Below are 17,404 nucleotides of genomic sequence, written 5' to 3'. Positions count from 1 at the left end.
CTTCGCGCCTACATTTTTCAAATTTGCCGCCTTTTTCTACTGTCAAGATCTGGTTGACCAAGTATAATTACACTTTGATTTGGCTGATAGTCAACATTTTCGTCACCAGGTGGTCACTGTCATTTTTTTTAAGAAAAAGTTTGACAGCTGTAAGCACCCAGCTAAATTAAGATGATCACATGTCTGGTGCTTCGGCTCACATGCGCAAACTACACGAATAACTTCCCTATTTGATCGTATTGCCACAAAAATCAATCGGTTGATCATTTTTGTTGTGATTTTGGAGTGATGATACAATCAAGATAATTACAGTATTATTGAATTGTGACTATATTTTTTATCAAAATGTCCCAAGGGAAGATAGTTTTAATGGCTTGTGGCAGCTTCAGCCCCCCAACTTACATGCATTTGCGAATGTTCGGTGAGTTGTTACTGCGTATAAAATTTTCCTATTTCTCATAAGGAACCGTGGCCTAGGTGTTTAAGTGTGACCGTCATATCATGTTAATTATATGTTTCTAGCCATACGTGCTTGTGTGACGTATATAGGTGAGTTTATTAAGTAGTTTCAAAGGTATCGTGATGTTTCAGAAATCGCCAGAGATTACATTCACACGCTGGGTTTGGGCACGGTGGTCGGCGGCATTGTGTCTCCTGTACATGACAAATATGGCAAGAAGGATTTAGTGGCCGCACACCATAGGTAAGTCCTTATTCTCCTCATAGGTAGTTTAAGGACGGAGTAACACTTTGAAGAAAAAAAACATGTTGAGTCATTAATAATTAAAATGTTTATAAATTTATTAGTAGTAAATTCTGTCACTTGGTTGTTTGATTTTGGTGGATATGGCATGCCCTTGCTATGACCACATATAACTCCCTTCATATGTGGTCAAATAAGTAATGAATGCAGGTGAAAGTATTTCAAACCCAAGTCTGATGAAGACCCACTGCTATGAGTTACTGGTTGTTATTTGTTATCTGCCATAACCAAATGTATGGGTTGGCAAGTTGCCAAGTTTTAAGTTAGTTCAGAATATTGATTCTGTGGTTCACAGAAACTGTTGTTCTCGTGCCTTAGTCAAACCACGAACTTACTAATTAACATATTTGTGAGAATTGTTTTATTTAACCTTGTGATGCTGTGTGTAGGTACATCATTTTCTATACCAGTGTTTTTCAAACTTTATAGTGTCACGGCCCTTTATGACCACTAAAATCTTTTCGCAACCCCCAAACCCCGTTTCTACGTTTTTATATCTAGTACCTATAACAAATTTGGAACCACAGACCAGTGTTTGGAAAGGAACTTTTCTATCATTCACTCAGTTACATATGCGTTTTGGCTGAATATCCCCATCTAGCAAAAGAAGCCCTTAAAGTTTTGATCCCATTTGCTACTTCATATTTATGCGAGCTGACGTTTTCATCAATGGTCGAGATCAAAACCAAAAAAAGGAATAGATTGAATTTGGAAAATGATTTAATCATCGGCGTGTCGCGGCAGGAACCGTGGTTTGACAAATTAGTTAAAATGAAACAAGCTCATTCTTCACAATGAATACAGTTAAACTTTTACTTTTAAAATACAGTTTACCTATCTAATAATGATTTATTTTATTAATATGTACATTAACGACCTTTAAAATTTAAACTTTAAATTTAAATTTTAAGGAATTGGTTTAATTTTAAGATTAAAAAATTAAATAGCTTTCCATAAGTTTCTAATAGATTTTAAATTCAAAAACAAAATAATTGCTTTTGGACCTCAGAAGGTACCGTCTATGTATTATGTATTATATTATTCTTGAAATGAAGATATTATCAGTAAAATTAGTTTCAATTAATGCATTGTTAGCAATGTGAGATGCAATAATATTTGTCTTCGTATTATTATGAGGCAGCTGTTTACATAATATTATAGTTCCCATTTATTTTATTTACAATCTTGTCAGATATGCAGCATACAGGTGTGCATACATCATACATGACATGTATTGCCACTCAAACATTAGGTGCTTGTAGTATTTAAGATAAGATAAGATAAGATAAGAATAGCCTTTATTGACCAAAACAAATAAAATTCATTACATTACATTTAAATTGATTCCCATTTCATTTAACATTTTTGTTAAGTAATTTTAATAAATATATTTTTTAATGTTATTGTTTTTTTTTTTTTATTATTACTTATTTAGTCTGCCTTCTTGGCATAGGCCTCCTCCAGCTCTCTCCATAGCTCTCTATTCTGTGCTGTCCCAATCCAGTTTACTCCCGCATGCTTCTTGATGTCATCCGACCACCTCCTTATTGGTTTCCCTCTTCTCCTCTTTCCATCTCTAGGATACCATTCCACTACCTCTCTGTCCCACTTATTTTTACCTTCTCTTGCCATATGTCCAGCCCATTTCCATTTTAACATTTTTACAGTCGCTGATATATCCTTAATTTTAGTTTTCTTTCTAATATCTGTGAGTCTTACTTTGTCTTTCCTTTTTACAGATAAGATTGATCTTTCCATGTTGTGTTGGCAAACTTTTAACTTTTGGAGATCTTTCTTAGTTACTGCCCAGGTTTGACATCCGTATGTCATACATGGTAGAACACACATATCAAATACCTTTGATTTGCAAGACAATGGTAAATCTTGGTTTTTTAGAATGTCTCTCAATGACCAGTAGGCTTTCCATCCGTTGACAGTTCTTTTTTCAATTTCTTTACTCGTCATGTTTGAACCTGTTATAATTTGTCCTAGATATGTGTATTCTTTGACATATTCAATCTCTTTCCCATGGACGAGTATAAGATTTTTGGTGTGGTTTGACATAACCTTGGTCTTCTCTGTGTTCATTGTTAGTCCTACTTCAGCGCTTTGCTCAGCGAGTTGCTCTAGCATTTCTTGTAATGATTGGGCACTTTCCGCAAATAGCACTAGATCGTCCGCAAATCTCAGGTGGCTAATTTTTTTACCATTTATGTTTATGCCTTGATAATCCCAGTTAAGGTTCCGAAATAGGTGCTCTAGCACGGCTAAGAATAATTTTGGTGAGAGTGGGTCGCCCTGTCGCACCCCTTTACTGATAGAAAATTCTGTTCCCATGGCTTCTAGTTGGATTGCCGAAGTACAGTTATTGTATATTTCTTTGATAATCCGAATGTATTTTTTGTTTACTCCTTGCTGCAGCAGGGCGCTCCATATGCTCGCATGCTTTAAGCTGTCAAAAGCCTTATTGTAGTCCACAAATGCTAAATAGTATATTTTCCTGAATTCTGTTAGTTTTTCGATTATTTGTTTGACTACAAATATGTGGTCTATAGTGCTAAAATTAGATCTAAATCCTCCTTGTTCTCTTGGTTGGTTTTCGTCTAATGTCTTCGTTAGCCGGTTTAGTAAAATCTTTGAGAATACTTTGTATAGATAGTATTTACTTCATGTTTATTAAATTAAATCTTGGTAGAAAATCAAATGTTTAGTATTGAAATTTAAATGATCGCAAGAAAAATTAATCTGATTCTATTTTCACACATATATACCACTAGCATAAATTATGTTCGGTCAAGTTCACAAACATCTTTACAACTTACAAGCCAACATTCCAAAAATATAGTTACACAATACACAACCTTATGGTCAGTGGCTTAAACAGAGGCGAGTAAATATATTTTTGGAACATTCGTTTGTAAACATGTTTCTGAACTCAACTGCCTAATACAATACAACTAATAAGGTATGTAATCTTTATTTCAGAAAAATATCATTCTAGATTATATTTTGGGTGGGTTGGGTTAATTATAATAGTGTGTGTGCATATAATATGACGACAAAAATCACTATTATGTGGTTATGTCACCAGTTATCGGCACTAGTTGCGCGGGTCAAGGCGCGAGATAAGCGTGCTTACTGTTTTGATTATTTATATTTTATTGCTACTTATCTATGAGGCCAATTAAATGATTGGAGCTGAAAAGTTTTCGAAATATAAATTCATCTGAATTTCTACTTTAGCCGTATGTTCGTATGACATTGAATGTATAATATTGGCAGGATATCCATGTTAAAGCTGGCGCTGCGGTCGTCCTCGTGGATCAAGGTGTCCGAGTGGGAGTCGGAGCAGGAGGGGTGGACGCGCACCAGGGTCTCCTTACAACACCACCAGGTACCTTTCTCGGCTAATTTGACGGCTTAACTCATTTTTAGTCACGCGCGTGACATGTTTCGGAGAGCCTAGGTCTCCATTTTCAAGCTATAACAGTAGGGAGTACTCCCGGTACTGGTTTTCTATACAAATACAGTACCCGAGCGGGGAATTCCCGGTTCTCGCCATTCAAACTCGGTGCCGGGAGCATTCCCTATCTAACAGTGCATGAATATCGATCACGATCCGCGCTGCGTGCTGTCGCTTGCCGCGCTCCCGGTTGGGGATGGTGTTACGCGGTAATTGTAGGCGACCATAAGTCCCAACCCTAGTGCCCGCCTACAATTACCGCGTAACCTAACCTAACCTAACCCAACACTTGCGACTATAGACAGAACGAACTGACTATGCCCACTACATTGTCACAACACGTATTGAAGTTCTGTCCAAGGATTACAGTACAGGCTTTCATGCCAAGACAGTTTGGATTTGATTACGTCTGAGTTTAAACCATGTTCCCTTTAGGAGCGTAGGTTCGATCCAACCGACTGCACCAATGTTAGTTGAACAAGAGAACGAGTTCCATGGCACATTGGTTCATTTTAAAATGAGCAACTACGAAACGTACAGTCACGCTCCGTGATTGTTACGCCATTTAGGGTTCTCACTAAATTGAATCCATAGCGTAAGTATGGAATAATCAATTTAGCTAGGACCCTAAATGGCGTAACAATCACGGAGCGTGATGGTACATGAGATATGCACCAACGTCCTTAAGAGCGATGCTGTTGGTGCAGGTTGAAACCTGAGCACAGTGAACTGTTCTTGTGGTACAAATTCATGAAAAACTTGTACATACTCTTTTGGTTTTGACTGGCAATGTTTAAATTAGTCATGTCAGGAGTTATGACATAATGCGGCGGAGTAAGTCCGGTCAAGGTCAATTTGATTTCTGTACCATTCCGTACCTCTTCGCAAATTTCATATTGATCCTTACTGTGACGGAACCTACCGAGGTGCTGGTAAATACCTGAACACGCACTATAGTGCCCTGATAGTGCGACAATAGAGGCGGTTTCACGTTCAGATATTTGTGAGCACCCATGCCGCTTCGATATATCAGATGGCGACTGTACGAAATGGTACAGAATAGAAGCCCAAGGAAATAAAAGTGTTTGTTTTTCTTTCTTTCTATAAGTACCTATTGTTATTGTTACTCCATCGTGGGGTTTAGAATATTCCTCTGATTACAGGACACAATCAACCAGCACCTGACCTCAAACCGCTGCGACGCCCCCTCGTGGCTCCCGGACGACATGCTCAACGTCAACAGTCTCGACGAGCCCGACAACCTGATGACTAAACTCAACGGCAACCAGGACGAAACGGTCACGGTTAAGTTGCTGTGTGGCGCGGACCTGTTGGAGTCCTTCGCTACGCCCGGCTTGTGGTCTGATGATGATGTAAGTTGACTCTGACAACCTGATGACTAAACTCAACGGCAACCAGGATGAAACCGTCACGGTTAAGTTGCTGTGTGGCGCGGACCTGTTGGAGTCCTTCGCTACGCCCGGCTTGTGGTCTGATGACGATGTAAGTTGACTCTGACAACCTGATGACTAAACTCAACGGCAACCAGGATGAAACCGTCATGGTTAAGTTGCTGTGTGGCGCGGACCTGTTGGAGTCCTTCGCTACGCCCGGCTTGTGGTCTGATGACGATGTAAGTTGACTCTGACAACCTGATGACTAAACTCAACGGCAACCAGGATGAAACCGTCACGGTTAAGTTGCTGTGTGGCGCGGACCTGTTGGAGTCCTTCGCTACGCCCGGCTTGTGGTCTGATGACGATGTAAGTTGACTCTGACAACCTGATGACTAAACTCAACGGCAACCAGGACGAAACCGTCACGGTTAAGTTGCTGTGTGGCGCGGACCTGTTGGAGTCCTTCGCTACGCCCGGCTTGTGGTCTGATGACGATGTAAGTTGACTCTGACAACCTGATGACTAAACTCAACGGCAACCAGGATGAAACCGTCACGGTTAAGTTACTGTGTGGTGCGGACGGATGATGTAAGTTTGACTTTAGTTTCAATTTTGAATTATCTTAACGTGTTTTTATGCCCGTGGGTGCTATAATACCATATGTACAAACACCATAAAAACAAGATAGTTTTAAGGATGCGAGAATGCGCAAACTTTATTGATCATTTAGGCGGGTCCACACAGAGCGAGCAGCCTCGCGAGGCAATATCCTCGCGCGGCAAACGGCCAGTGTAGACGTGCCTCTGCCGACGCAGCGCGGCTTACGGCTTTGTAATAGAGGCTTGTCGTGACCCTTATACCTAGGTATACAGGCAGTGAACGGGTTATTCCACAGTCGGAGCTTACAAAAGTTTCAAAACTCGAAGACTAACAATAACGGAAGGTAACTCCTTGAGCAAGGTTTCAGGGTGTTAATGGTTTAACTCAGCGGTCGGCAACCTTTTAGCAGCTAAGGGCCACATAGTAGTTAACGAAGTTGACGCGGGCCGCACTTTGTTAATTTTTATGACTTTGTCAGACATTGTCGTTTGTCAATATTGCATACAAAATAGCCAGGGAGGCTCGCGGGCCGCAAGTGAGAGGTTCACGGGCCGCATGCGGCCCTCGGGCCGCTGGTTGCCGTGACCCTTATACCTAGGTATACAGGCAGTGAACGTGTTATTCCACAGTCGGAGCTTACAAAAGTTTCAAAACTCGAAGACTAACAATGACGGAAGGTAACTCCTTGAGCAAGGTTTCAGGGTGTTAATGGTTTAACTCGATCTCCCCAGTTGTACAATGTAGGTACCTAGTTAGGTACAGTTTGTCTGTTTTAATTACAGTTGGAGACGATAGTGGGCCGGCACGGGCTGGTGGTGGTGAGCCGGGCCGGCGGACAACCGGACAAATTCGTGTTCGACGCAGACATGCTGTATAAGTATCGGGTAAGTCGCCATACCCGCTAATAATAACAAAAAAAGTGGTCATAGCGCATCAAGAACAGCAGCGGCTGGTAGCTATGTGTTATGGGTGTTCACTCACAATAGAAAACAAAAACTAAACCTACACATTCAATTAACCGTCGCAAAGTACCTAGATGTCGATTTCCGTCCACCCGGTCATTGTACTCTCTCATAGGTTTTCGGTATTACGAATATCTTGACGACCGATAGAAGCCAACTGCAGTTCATTTTACAAATATAATGTTTTTATTTAAATTTTATGGAAAGATGTGCTAAATTGTTAACACACCTGTTTCGGTCCAAACAAACTCACCGCACTCCGTCGACCGCGCCCGCGCCAAACACAAAACATATACTAGGTAACACGAAAAACAAAATAATCTAGTTACTTTTATCACATTCACACAACACAACCACGGTGTTTTTGAATATTGATCTGATTTAAAAAATATATAAGTTTTTGTTTTTGACTAACATTGCTACGAAAGTTCAAGGTCGTCCATAATTTAACTCAAGTCTATTTTGTAAACTTTTTCACATTCTCACGTTAAATTCATTAATTTTTAAAAACCTGACAACAAACAAATTATGTGCTTTAACTGTTTAAACTCTTGTTTCATTATTTAGAATGAAAAAAAACCAAAATTGCATTCCCGCACATACTTTAAAATTGGCGAAGGTCTGTTTAGAAAAAACATCAACATGGCGCGCGGGATGCGCGCGCAGATCAACCGGGCTCGGAGCGCCGCACCGATTTTGCCTCTTCCCTCATAGAAAAACTTTTGTTTCACGTGCGGAGCTATGGCGAAACTTCTCTTTCGCTCTTATTGAATTTCCTATTGATCGAATGTACTAAATCTTTTTCCATAGGAGCGCAATCCAAAGCGCTCCGCTTCGCGCGTTACCTTTGATTTCTATGAAATTATAGGAGTACGCCGTGTAGCTGTCTATAAACTTATAATGAATAAAGTTTATTATTTAATTGGTATTGAGTTTTTTACGATAAGTAGATCTTAAATAGTAATATATTAAATAGGTACCATAATTTCATTTTGATTATTTATGGGAGTGCACCGCACAAGCGCTTCTTAAGGCGAGCTGCGCCTGATCAAGAATACAGAGTATACAGGGTGGATTTTCTTTTTGGGTGCTGTAATGCTGTTATGAGAAAAAGGTCCTGTTTGACAAACTTTTTTTTGATGCCAATCGATACTGCCGTGGTAGCTGTCCTCACTGATCCAAAAAGAAAATCCAACCTGTATACCCAGAGAAAGGCTGGATAAAGTTGACGTCAACATCTTAAGCGGCGTGAATTTGAGTAGGTATAATCATAATCATTTATTTGCACATAAAAAAGGTTTTACATAGAGGTGTTATAATAGTAGTTTATGTGACTGCTACATAATGAGAGGCATTAAAATACGAGTGTGGGTTTAAGAAACGAACGTTAGTGAGTTTCTTAAAAGGATCACACGAGTATTTTAATGCCTAATTATGTACAGTTACATACACTACTTTATCTAAACACATACTTAAAACTAACTAAAAGATAAACTGTAGGTCAAATGGCGGTGAATGAAAACTTTTTTCACGCATGTCACACATCCGTAGTTTTTTTTTAATTCCTAGACAAAAGAATGAAGTCCCTATTCTCATGTCACTCGAGATCAAATATCGTGCGGTTTATATTAAAAAAACATACTAAATTGACGTTTCGTATCGATAACTGTTTTAATATCTATGGATACTAGAATAGAGACCCACTTGAGTTTTGACTGCTGTTCCAAATTTAAACTCATAACCTTACAAAAATCTATAACGTTACCTATGTACTCGTACATTAAAGTACAAATTTTCCTACTACCACAGATAAGAAAGTTCTCATAGTAAAATTGGTTGTAATAAAGCTTGTCATTTCCTACGGTTTCTGAACGCATTATAGAGCATTAATGACATGTGTGTAGATAAAGATACATTTCCAAGCGTTTTATAATTTTTGCGTGTTGTTTATATTTTCCAGAGAAACATAACGCTCGTAACCAACTACATAGCCAACGAGGTGAGCTCGACGGTGATCCGGCGGCTCGTGCGGCGCCGCGAGAGCGCCAAGTACCTCACCGACGACGCCGTGCTCGCCTACATCCGCCAACACCGGCTCTACAGCGCCACACTCACGTGAGTTACACACGCTCATGTTGCCAGTCACTCACGCGAGCTGCGGCGCCGCGAGAGCGCCAAGTACCTCACCGACGACGCCGTGCTCGCCTACATCCGCCAACACCGGCTCTACAGCGCCACACTCACGTGAGTTACACACGCTCATGTTGCCAGTCACTCACGCGAGCTGCGGCGCCGCGAGAGCGCCAAGTACCTCACCGACGACGCCGTGCTCGCCTACATCCGCCAACACCGGCTCTACAGCGCCACACTCACGTGAGTTACACACGCTCATGTTGCCAGTCACTCACGCGAGCTGCGGCGCCGCGAGAGCGCCAAGTACCTCACCGACGACGCCGTGCTCGCCTACATCCGCCAACACCGGCTCTACAGCGCCACACTCACGTGAGTTACACACGCTCATGTTGCCAGTCACTCACGCGAGCTGCGGCGCCGCGAGAGCGCCAAGTACCTCACCGACGACGCCGTGCTCGCCTACATCCGCCAACACCGGCTCTACAGCGCCACACTCACGTGAGTTACACACGCTCATGTTGCCAGTCACTCACGCGAGCTGCGGCGCCGCGAGAGCGCCAAGTACCTCACCGACGACGCCGTGCTCGCCTACATCCGCCAACACCGGCTCTACAGCGCCACACTCACGTGAGTTACACACGCTCATGTTGCCAGTCACTCACGCGAGCTGCGGCGCCGCGAGAGCGCCAAGTACCTCACCGACGACGCCGTGCTCGCCTACATCCGCCAACACCGGCTCTACAGCGCCACACTCACGTGAGTTACACACGCTCATGTTGCCAGTCACTCACGCGAGCTGCGGCGCCGCGAGAGCGCCAAGTACCTCACCGACGACGCCGTGCTGGCCTACATCCGCCAACACCGGCTCTACAGCGCCACACTCACGTGAGTTACACACGCTCATGTTGCCAGTCACTCACGCGAGCTGCGGCGCCGCGAGAGCGCCAAGTACCTCACCGACGACGCCGTGCTCGCCTACATCCGCCAACACCGGCTCTACAGCGCCACACTCACGTGAGTTACACACGCTCATGTTGCCAGTCACTCACGCGAGCTGCGGCGCCGCGAGAGCGCCAAGTACCTCACCGACGACGCCGTGCTCGCCTACATCCGCCAACACCGGCTCTACAGCGCCACACTCACGTGAGTTACACACGCTCATGTTGCCAGTCACTCACGCGAGCTGCGGCGCCGCGAGAGCGCCAAGTACCTCACCGACGACGCCGTGCTCGCCTACATCCGCCAACACCGGCTCTACAGCGCCACACTCACGTGAGTTACACACGCTCATGTTGCCAGTCACTCACGCGAGCTGCGGCGCCGCGAGAGCGCCAAGTACCTCACCGACGACGCCGTGCTGGCCTACATCCGCCAACACCGGCTCTACAGCGCCACACTCACGTGAGTTACACACGCTCATGTTGCCAGTCACTCACGCGAGCTGCGGCGCCGCGAGAGCGCCAAGTACCTCACCGACGACGCCGTGCTCGCCTACATCCGCCAACACCGGCTCTACAGCGCCACACTCACGTGAGTTACACACGCTCATGTTGCCAGTCACTCACGCGAGCTGCGGCGCCGCGAGAGCGCCAAGTACCTCACCGACGACGCCGTGCTCGCCTACATCCGCCAACACCGGCTCTACAGCGCCACACTCACGTGAGTTACACACGCTCATGTTGCCAGTCACTCACGCGAGCTGCGGCGCCGCGAGAGCGCCAAGTACCTCACCGACGACGCCGTGCTCGCCTACATCCGCCAACACCGGCTCTACAGCGCCACACTCACGTGAGTTACACACGCTCATGTTGCCAGTCACTCACGCGAGCTGCGGCGCCGCGAGAGCGCCAAGTACCTCACCGACGACGCCGTGCTGGCCTACATCCGCCAACACCGGCTCTACAGCGCCACACTCACGTGAGTTACACACGCTCATGTTGCCAGTCACTCACGCGAGCTGCGGCGCCGCGAGAGCGCCAAGTACCTCACCGACGACGCCGTGCTCGCCTACATCCGCCAACACCGGCTCTACAGCGCCACACTCACGTGAGTTACACACGCTCATGTTGCCAGTCACTCACGCGAGCTGCGGCGCCGCGAGAGCGCCAAGTACCTCACCGACGACGCCGTGCTGGCCTACATCCGCCAACACCGGCTCTACAGCGCCACACTCACGTGAGTTACACACGCTCATGTTGCCAGTCACTCACGCGAGCTGCGGCGCCGCGAGAGCGCCAAGTACCTCACCGACGACGCCGTGCTCGCCTACATCCGCCAACACCGGCTCTACAGCGCCACACTCACGTGAGTTACACACGCTCATGTTGCCAGTCACTCACGCGAGCTGCGGCGCCGCGAGAGCGCCAAGTACCTCACCGACGACGCCGTGCTCGCCTACATCCGCCAACACCGGCTCTACAGCGCCACACTCACGTGAGTTACACACGCTCATGTTGCCAGTCACTCACGCGAGCTGCGGCGCCGCGAGAGCGCCAAGTACCTCACCGACGACGCCGTGCTGGCCTACATCCGCCAACACCGGCTCTACAGCGCCACACTCACGTGAGTTACACACGCTCATGTTGCCAGTCACTCACGCGAGCTGCGGCGCCGCGAGAGCGCCAAGTACCTCACCGACGACGCCGTGCTCGCCTACATCCGCCAACACCGGCTCTACAGCGCCACACTCACGTGAGTTACACACGCTCATGTTGCCAGTCACTCACGCGAGCTGCGGCGCCGCGAGAGCGCCAAGTACCTCACCGACGACGCCGTGCTCGCCTACATCCGCCAACACCGGCTCTACAGCGCCACACTCACGTGAGTTACACACGCTCATGTTGCCAGTCACTCACGCGAGCTGCGGCGCCGCGAGAGCGCCAAGTACCTCACCGACGACGCCGTGCTGGCCTACATCCGCCAACACCGGCTCTACAGCGCCACACTCACGTGAGTTACACACGCTCATGTTGCCAGTCACTCACGCGAGCTGCGGCGCCGCGAGAGCGCCAAGTACCTCACCGACGACGCCGTGCTCGCCTACATCCGCCAACACCGGCTCTACAGCGCCACACTCACGTGAGTTACACACGCTCATGTTGCCAGTCACTCACGCGAGCTGCGGCGCCGCGAGAGCGCCAAGTACCTCACCGACGACGCCGTGCTGGCCTACATCCGCCAACACCGGCTCTACAGCGCCACACTCACGTGAGTTACACACGCTCATGTTGCCAGTCACTCACGCGAGCTGCGGCGCCGCGAGAGCGCCAAGTACCTCACCGACGACGCCGTGCTGGCCTACATCCGCCAACACCGGCTCTACAGCGCCACACTCACGTGAGTTACACACGCTCATGTTGCCAGTCACTCACGCGAGCTGCGGCGCCGCGAGAGCGCCAAGTACCTCACCGACGACGCCGTGCTGGCCTACATCCGCCAACACCGGCTCTACAGCGCCACACTCACGTGAGTTACACACGCTCATGTTGCCAGTCACTCACGCGAGCTGCGGCGCCGCGAGAGCGCCAAGTACCTCACCGACGACGCCGTGCTCGCCTACATCCGCCAACACCGGCTCTACAGCGCCACACTCACGTGAGTTACACACGCTCATGTTGCCAGTCACTCACGCGAGCTGCGGCGCCGCGAGAGCGCCAAGTACCTCACCGACGACGCCGTGCTCGCCTACATCCGCCAACACCGGCTCTACAGCGCCACACTCACGTGAGTTACACACGCTCATGTTGCCAGTCACTCACGCGAGCTGCGGCGCCGCGAGAGCGCCAAGTACCTCACCGACGACGCCGTGCTGGCCTACATCCGCCAACACCGGCTCTACAGCGCCACACTCACGTGAGTTACACACGCTCATGTTGCCAGTCACTCACGCGAGCTGCGGCGCCGCGAGAGCGCCAAGTACCTCACCGACGACGCCGTGCTCGCCTACATCCGCCAACACCGGCTCTACAGCGCCACACTCACGTGAGTTACACACGCTCATGTTGCCAGTCACTCACGCGAGCTGCGGCGCCGCGAGAGCGCCAAGTACCTCACCGACGACGCCGTGCTCGCCTACATCCGCCAACACCGGCTCTACAGCGCCACACTCACGTGAGTTACACACGCTCATGTTGCCAGTCACTCACGCGAGCTGCGGCGCCGCGAGAGCGCCAAGTACCTCACCGACGACGCCGTGCTCGCCTACATCCGCCAACACCGGCTCTACAGCGCCACACTCACGTGAGTTACACACGCTCATGTTGCCAGTCACTCACGCGAGCTGCGGCGCCGCGAGAGCGCCAAGTACCTCACCGACGACGCCGTGCTCGCCTACATCCGCCAACACCGGCTCTACAGCGCCACACTCACGTGAGTTACACACGCTCATGTTGCCAGTCACTCACGCGAGCTACCCGCGTGCACGGTGCCGGTCACTCTCATGAGTTACCCGTGTTAATTGCACCCGCCACTCACTCGAGTGACCCACGTTCGTATTACCAGTCGAGTTACGTGTCGGTTACGTGAGTTACCCACGTCATTTTTTTTGTGTTATTATTCTCGGTAAATTTCGTTAAGTAGGTAGGTACAATTCAAATAAAATTTGACGATATTTTACATTTAAAAAATGACAGAAATAAGCGGTAAACTTTTTGAATTCTGCTTAACCAAATTGAATCCTATTAAAATTGCTTGATTCTCCATAATATGGTCGAAGAAATTTTACCTATGCTTTTTTATTTAAAAATCAAATTGCACTGATTTTGAGTTAAAGCAACTTTAATATGCCTTAAAACTTGTGATATAAACAACTAACCTTATCAATATTATCCAGTGACAAATAACTAACCGTGCCCTCTCGCATGCCACCCTGGATACAGTGAGTATAATCCCAGAACATCCCCACGAGACGTCCCTATGATGTCGCCCGACGAAACCAGCTTCAAAAACATACTAATCTCCATCAGAGACAAGCCTACCATCACCGATCAAACTATAACTGTCAAAAGAAAGAAATCCAACTACCTAATGCCGACTATGACGGATTCCATCAGCCCTATAGTTGACAGGCCGAGGCAAGCTTACGTTGACAAGGTCCCTGTCAACTACGTGCCGGGGAAAGCTGTCAAAATTGTCAGCGAGGTAAGCGAAACTTACAGCTCTCTCGACAGTTACTTAGCCAAAGACGAGTGCGAGTATGAACTTTACAGGAGAAGGGTAAGTGAGGGCAATGTGGATACCACGCTCAAAGTGGAACCGAAAAAACGATGCACGTCGACGATTCGAAAATTGAATAAACCTGACATTAAAAAGAGTAAGTCGGAGGTGAGTAAGTTGTGTGATAAAATGAAGAGTATTAAGCTGAAAGAAAGGGAGAGCCGGAATTATAAGACGCGCAGTTGCAACGATATCGTTAGGCTCATTTTGACGAAGCATGGGATTCATGTTATAAGCGATACTGAGGCCATTGTTTAAAACACATGGCTGTGTTTGGACAAATATTTGGCTTATCTTTCCGTAATATGACGTAAGAGATGCAGTCATATAACGCGATCACAAATCACGAAGTGAATTTCTGACATAAACCTATATAAATATATACAATCGTTGGCAACCAAAGCTCGGCTAAAAAATTATAGAAACTATATGTAATTCCGAAGTGTATGAAAAATTCAATAATAATATATTCTGAAAATACCCGTACCCATGTTTTTTGGTTGTCAACCGTCGATATTGCCCTGAAGGTCTAAATAACTCTTAAACCGACTATGGGTCAGTATTATATTAAAACCAAACGTAATATTCAGCTTTAACGACATTATTATTATTACCTAATAAAAATAGTTAACTCTAGATTTTGTGCTGTAACTATTCATCGAAAACGATACATATTGTACTGGACGTATCTACAACCAGTCCATCGTTGTGTCAATCACTGTCATTTATATTTGCCTGTAATGTTCACTCAAAAACGTATAAAATATAAAATTAATAAAAATTATATCCCAACAATAAAACGCTTCCATAGAAATCGATAAAGTACCTAATAGTTTAAATAATAAAATAATATGAATTGATGTTAATAAATAGATGAGTTAAATTAGTTAAATACTTACTCAATTAAAACAGTAATTTATTTTATTATAATAAATAGTGTAAGTACCTAAGTATTTGATGTCCCCGTGTATCTAATCTCTATAGATTTGGTTTAGGTTAGCCGGCTCTATAGGGTTAACCTAAACCAAATGATAAATAATTTGCATGTAGTGTAGTAAAAATAAATAAAAATCATTTATCAAAAAAAAGTATTAACATATTTATACTCTGTATTAAAATGTCCTCAATTTTCCTACGTAATTCGATATTATATTTTGCGTATTAGTGAGTTCTGAACCTAGTCAATCCCAGCAGCTAATAAAATTGTCGTAGTGCCAAATTTAATTTCAATATTAGAATAGGTAAATGTATTTTGAATATATGTATATGTATAAATGATACTATAGGAATAACAACCTTGCAGTATTTTACTGCGACACAAAATATTGCATTAGGATAATAACTTTACTATGTGAATATTGTTAATAATACTTCATAGTACCTCAATGGATTCGTAATGTATGCGTCGTCGCTTAAATAAACTAACCCAAGACATGAGTTACATACGCCTACGAAAAAACCTTACGAACGTTTGTGTATAATATAAGATACGACTATTATAATTCCAAAATACCTGTTGTTATATAAAACATATGTCGTAGTATAAAAAATATAGAATTAGCCAAATTATCGCTCAAACTTCAGATGCTGTCTTATTATAAAGATACTTGTCAATATCGATCGAATAAATGATCTATACCGAAAAAATCAACAGAAATACAGGATTAAAGCAGGATTTTTAATAACTTAATTTTAAAAGTGTACAATAAGACAAACTTAACGGCAGAAGGCAAGAAATGTGTTTAAATATCGACCTTATAACAATAAAAACATCATAAGTAAAATAGAAGAATACTCTGTTCTTATAGGATATTGGCAAGTTTCTTCAAAAGCATCTGTCAATCAAAGAGAGAACTTTTAGAAAAATATATACATTTAATTGTTTATAGTCTCCGTAACCCCTCTGTGATAGTTTTTATACAATTTACTAGTCCTTGGCACAAAAAATGATTTGATACCTATAGCCACTATAATACATTTAGGTAATAGTTAGCCAAAGTATTGTATAAGGTAGTGATAAGTTTACTTCAAAGTATTATTGTTTTTTTGCGAGTTATTTTACGTAGGTACAGTATTTACCTACTTGCTGGGGTACACAAAATATTTAATAAATTGTGTACCTACGCAATAATATTATATCTGTAACTTTACTATTTATTTATATCAACGTTTATATTACTGCATGTTTTTAATAAGTACCTATGTAAGAATATTTTATTCATTACCCATCAAAATACGAAGCGTTAGTCGTAAGTATCTTTCCTGACCTATATTTACTGACTGTTTACTTAACCCAAATCCCCCACAAAAAATATTTACCTACTCATAATTAATGTACTTACCTTATGTATTAAGTATTTCTCAATTTCGATAGAATTTGTAGTTAGTTGTGGCTTTTGATTGATTTCAAATATTTCGTTAAAGTCTTGGTATGATGTGGTTATCAACGTGATAACGACATAATGATGACATCTCTATATTTTGCCACTGCCATAGATATATATAGGTAAAGAGATGGACGCTTTCGCTTTATCCGGTCATCATCACGTCATGACCTTGATGCCTCCTGGCTTCAGTGCGCATTTATGTTTCGAAGTGAATACCATGCATCGTCCACTCCACACTGTTAACTGATAATACTTACCTTGTGGCAAACATATAAGGTCAGTGTGGGTGGTGTTGGAAGACCGTCAAAAAGCAAGAACTCTCGTATTTGAATTCATCATCATCATAACTTTAGAGCTTTGCTCTTGTCGGTGGAGTAATCGCCAATCATTTCTTTCGTGTGCCAGTCTTTTAATTTGAATTCATACTTCGCTCAAACACAGTCTAAATGGAAGAAGGAGGAACGGTGTACGTTATGTAATATGTA

At 44.6% G+C, this 17,404-nt stretch overlaps 1 protein-coding gene across 1 annotated transcript; it reads left to right on the top strand.

Annotated features, from left to right (window-relative positions):
• Positions 1–208: 208 nt before the first annotated feature.
• LOC134657414 (nicotinamide/nicotinic acid mononucleotide adenylyltransferase 1) lies at positions 209–14,936 on the top strand. Its single transcript, XM_063512959.1, has 7 exons — positions 209–421; positions 592–703; positions 4,046–4,157; positions 5,390–5,599; positions 7,006–7,107; positions 9,146–9,300; positions 14,196–14,936. Exons 1-7 carry the CDS (start codon positions 346–348, stop codon positions 14,788–14,790), a joined length of 1,362 nt encoding a protein of 453 aa, XP_063369029.1. The 5' UTR covers positions 209–345; the 3' UTR covers positions 14,791–14,936.
• Positions 14,937–17,404: the final 2,468 nt, after the last annotated feature.

Source organism: Cydia amplana, chromosome 20 (genome assembly GCF_948474715.1).
Source record: "Cydia amplana chromosome 20, ilCydAmpl1.1, whole genome shotgun sequence".
Classification (NCBI taxonomy): domain Eukaryota; kingdom Metazoa; phylum Arthropoda; class Insecta; order Lepidoptera; family Tortricidae; genus Cydia; species Cydia amplana.
This window is presented reverse-complemented; position numbering and strand designations above follow the sequence as displayed.